The sequence below is a fragment of the Bubalus kerabau genome, chromosome 1 (genome assembly GCF_029407905.1).
Source record: "Bubalus kerabau isolate K-KA32 ecotype Philippines breed swamp buffalo chromosome 1, PCC_UOA_SB_1v2, whole genome shotgun sequence".
Taxonomy (NCBI): Eukaryota; Metazoa; Chordata; class Mammalia; order Artiodactyla; family Bovidae; genus Bubalus; species Bubalus kerabau.
Genome location: NC_073624.1, coordinates 215,892,759 through 215,896,219, shown reverse-complemented (window position 1 = coordinate 215,896,219; position 3,461 = coordinate 215,892,759). Strand labels below are relative to the sequence as shown.

Sequence of the window (3,461 nt, the reverse complement as noted above, 5' to 3'; positions counted from 1 at the left end):
GGAGGACAGGGGGTGGGGGGCAGGTCAGCCAAGACGCCACCCAACTTGGGAAAACTATCCATTCCTTTACTTTTCTCATTGCTCCCCCAGGAGCGCGCCCCATACTGCCCTGGGTGAAGGTCAGTAGAGTCATTCCCCTGTTCACCAACCTGGACAGAGCAGAGGTGCCTATCTTGGCCCTCTGCCCTTTGAGCCACACTCAGGCACTCTCTGGTTTTCTTAAATAGGGTTTTGCCTGGGTTCCTAGGGCGCCTGTATTTCGAAACCATTCTTCGGGCGCCGCTCGGTTACAAAAGCGCCCTACCAAGTGTTCCAAGAACATCATCTCACATCATCCTTCACAGAGTAGGCTCGTGCCCCATTTTACAGATGGGGAAAGTGAAGCTAAATCACTAGCCCGAAGTCAGTCATTCAGCAGCCTGAAAGGGAGCGAACGCAGGGTCCCAGCTGGCTCCAGGTTTCTGCAACTCGTGCGCCGCCCACACTTTCCGGCCAGCGCCCCACTTCCCCATCCCACCCCAGCGAGGGGCGCCCGGCCAGCCCCTGGAGGAGCGTGCCTCGGCTGCTAATCGCCCGAGGCCCCCGCCTCCGTTTCACTGCCCGGAGCCGCCCAGGCCGGCTTAGCTCGGAGACAGCTTCGGGGCCGCACGGCGCAGCCGATTGGCCCGCGGTAATTACGGGCACGCTCCGGGAGGGGGGGAGGGGAGGGGTGGCCCCCTGCGAGCATAAATTATGCAAATACCCGGGCGCCGCACGGGGCTGACCTGCCGCCAAGCTCCATTCAAGGGGGCTGCCTCGGGGGCGGAGGTGGCTAGGGAGGGGGGGCGCCCATTGTTGCACCGAGTACTTAAGGGGTCCTGAGGCCAGTCGTGTGCCACACTCGGTACTCACACGAGCTGATCTGATCGCCGGCGAGATCACTCGGGAGACAGGCAGGAGCGTGGCCCCTGCAGGCGAGGCGAGGAGTTGAGGCCAAGTTTCCCGTGCGCTCCAGCCCTTGGCTCCCGCAGCCAGCACAGAGTAGACCCGGGCCGTTCCGAACGTAAGTGCGTCCCGGCGGCCTTGCCCTTAGCCCGGACTCCTGCCCTCTAAGCGCCCTCTTAACTGTCCATTGGTCCTGCACAACGCCACGATGCCAGCCACTCTAGAGACCTGCCTCTCGGACCTCGACTGCGCTAGCAGCAGCAGCAGCAGCAGCAGCACTAGCGACATGTCCGGCTTCCTCACCGATGAGGAGGACTGTGCCAGGCTCCAACAGCCCGCGTCCGCCTCGGGGCCGCCCGTGACGGTCCGCAGGGGCGCACCCGGGATTCCCGGGGCGCCCGACACTCCTCGCGCGCCGGACGATGAGCAGGAGCGGCGGCGGCGCAGGGGCCGCTCACGGGTGCGCTCCGAGGCGCTGCTGCACTCGCTGCGCAGGAGCCGACGCGTCAAGGCCAACGACCGCGAGCGAAACCGTATGCACAACTTGAACGCGGCGCTGGATGCGCTGCGCAGCGTGCTGCCCTCCTTCCCCGACGACACCAAGCTCACCAAGATCGAGACGCTGCGCTTCGCCTACAACTACATCTGGGCTCTGGCGGAGACTCTGCGCCTGGCGGACCAGGGGCTGCCCGGGGGCGGTACCCGCGAGCGCCTCCTGCCGCCACAGTGCGCACCCTGCCTCCCCGGGCCCCCGAGTCCCGCCAGCGACGCGGAGTCCTGGGCCTCCGGTGCCGCCGCCTCCCCCTGCGCCGCTGCCGCCTCGCCACTCTCTGACCCCAGTAGCCCCGTCGCATCCGAAGACTTCGCCTATGGCCCCGGCGACCCTCTTTTCTCCTTCCCCGGCCTGCCCAAAGACTTGCTCCACACAACGCCCCGTTTCATCCCTTACCACTAGGGCCCCTTTTGAATACCGTTACCTTCCCCCTCCCGCAGGAGACGGACAGTAGATGGGGACCCAGCTGCGGTCTCCGGCCGCCCAGTCCAGGCAGACCGAGGAAACGGGAGCTTTAAATGGGTAGGGGATACCTGAGCCGCTTGTTAGGTCGCTGCACCCTCGCAGCGGCTGCCCCTTGGTCTGTTTCTCCAGCCCTCAGCCCCAGGGCCCCTCCCGCCCGCCCCTAGACGGCCTTTCCTTTTGCACTTTCTGTACTCCACAAAACCTCCTTTGTGGCTGGCTCAGAGCTGACCCCAGCCACCACTTCAGTGTGATTTAGAAAAGGGACACATCAGTCCCTGAAGACGAGGTGAAAAGTCAATTTTACAATTTGTAGAACTCTAATGAAGAAAAACGAGCATGAAAATTCGGTTTGAGCCGGCTGACAATACAATGAAAAGGCTTAAAAAGGAGAGACAAGGAGTAGGCTTCATGCATTATGGATCCCGACCCCCACCACTGCAGGCTCGCTCTAGGAAGAACCCGAGACTCTTGCGTAGCTATTCAGGCACTGGGCTGGAGAGTACTTTAATTTATTCAAGATGCTTCATTCATATGAAAATGTATTTTTGTGCATAAAGAGTTTATTCTATTATTATGAGATATCAAAGTTTACATTTTTGTACTGCAGATGTTTCGTGTAAATAAAAGCTAAATAAAAAAGATAATAAGTCACCAAGTTTCTTGCCTGTGGTTGGTGTCTCTGGGGCTTTTCTTCCCTTCCCCTGGCTGCTCCACCACTAAAGTGAAACACTGTCCCCACCCAACTTCGAAAGTCCAGTCCTTTTTCGAAACAATTAAAAATAAAATGCACCTGATTGCCACCAAAAAAAAAAAAAAAGGATAAAGTGAGAGTAGGGCATCTGAGATCCATCATTTCCTTTCACTTTGTAAACACAAGGGAGATCTTTCAGGCTCCCCATAAGCCAATTAAGACTTTTTAGTGGAGAATTAGCCCCGGATATGCAGCTACCTGTAGAGGTAGGGGCGGTGGGAGAGTCTTTCTTTTGAGGAGCTCCACATCAGCTGGCTCTGTGTTTCAAAGAAAGGGGATTAAAAAGATCAATACGGTGTGACCACTGGCTAGGAAGTCCCAGTGACAGGTGGGCCCAGGCTGGGCAAGCAGAAGGGTCCACTCTTATAACAGCCTATTTAGAGGGGGAAATTGATTTGTAAACAATGCCTCCAAATTGTTGTTCATTGAGGCTGGGATCACTCTGGCTGGGAGGTGTGGGATGAATTATGCTGGTGTGGTGTCCCTAGATGGGTGTGCAGCTGCCTAAAATTGTGAGAGTGTCTACACCACACATGCACACACACACACACACACACACTGTGCCCACAGTGTCCACAGAGGAGGGCATGCAGTGGACTCAGTCCTGGCTTGCTTGGCTAGCCAGGGGCAACAGCCAAAGCTTTCATTTGCTGCCAGAGAAATCAGCCATCCAAACTCAGTGGGGATTTTTCTGGCTGCAGTGTGTTCGTCCGTTGTCTAACAATTAGCTGACAGCACTGGCCAATAGTGGCTTTTGTTTTAAATCTC

The 3,461-nt window shown here is 57.6% G+C and overlaps 1 protein-coding gene across 1 annotated transcript; it reads left to right on the top strand.

Moving 5' to 3' along the window:
- The first annotated feature begins 1,132 nt into the window (after positions 1-1,132).
- NEUROG1 (neurogenin 1) lies at positions 1,133-1,921 on the top strand. Its single transcript, XM_055566774.1, has one exon. The coding sequence runs from the start codon at positions 1,133-1,135 to the stop codon at positions 1,877-1,879; it is 747 nt and encodes a 248-aa protein (XP_055422749.1). The 3' UTR covers positions 1,880-1,921.
- Positions 1,922-3,461: the final 1,540 nt, after the last annotated feature.

What these genes read in the sequence shown, in the direction of transcription:
- NEUROG1 (XM_055566774.1), top strand. Translation starts at nt 1,133, where the DNA reads ATGCCAGCCACTCTAGAGACCTGCCTCTCGGACCTCGACTGCGCTAGC.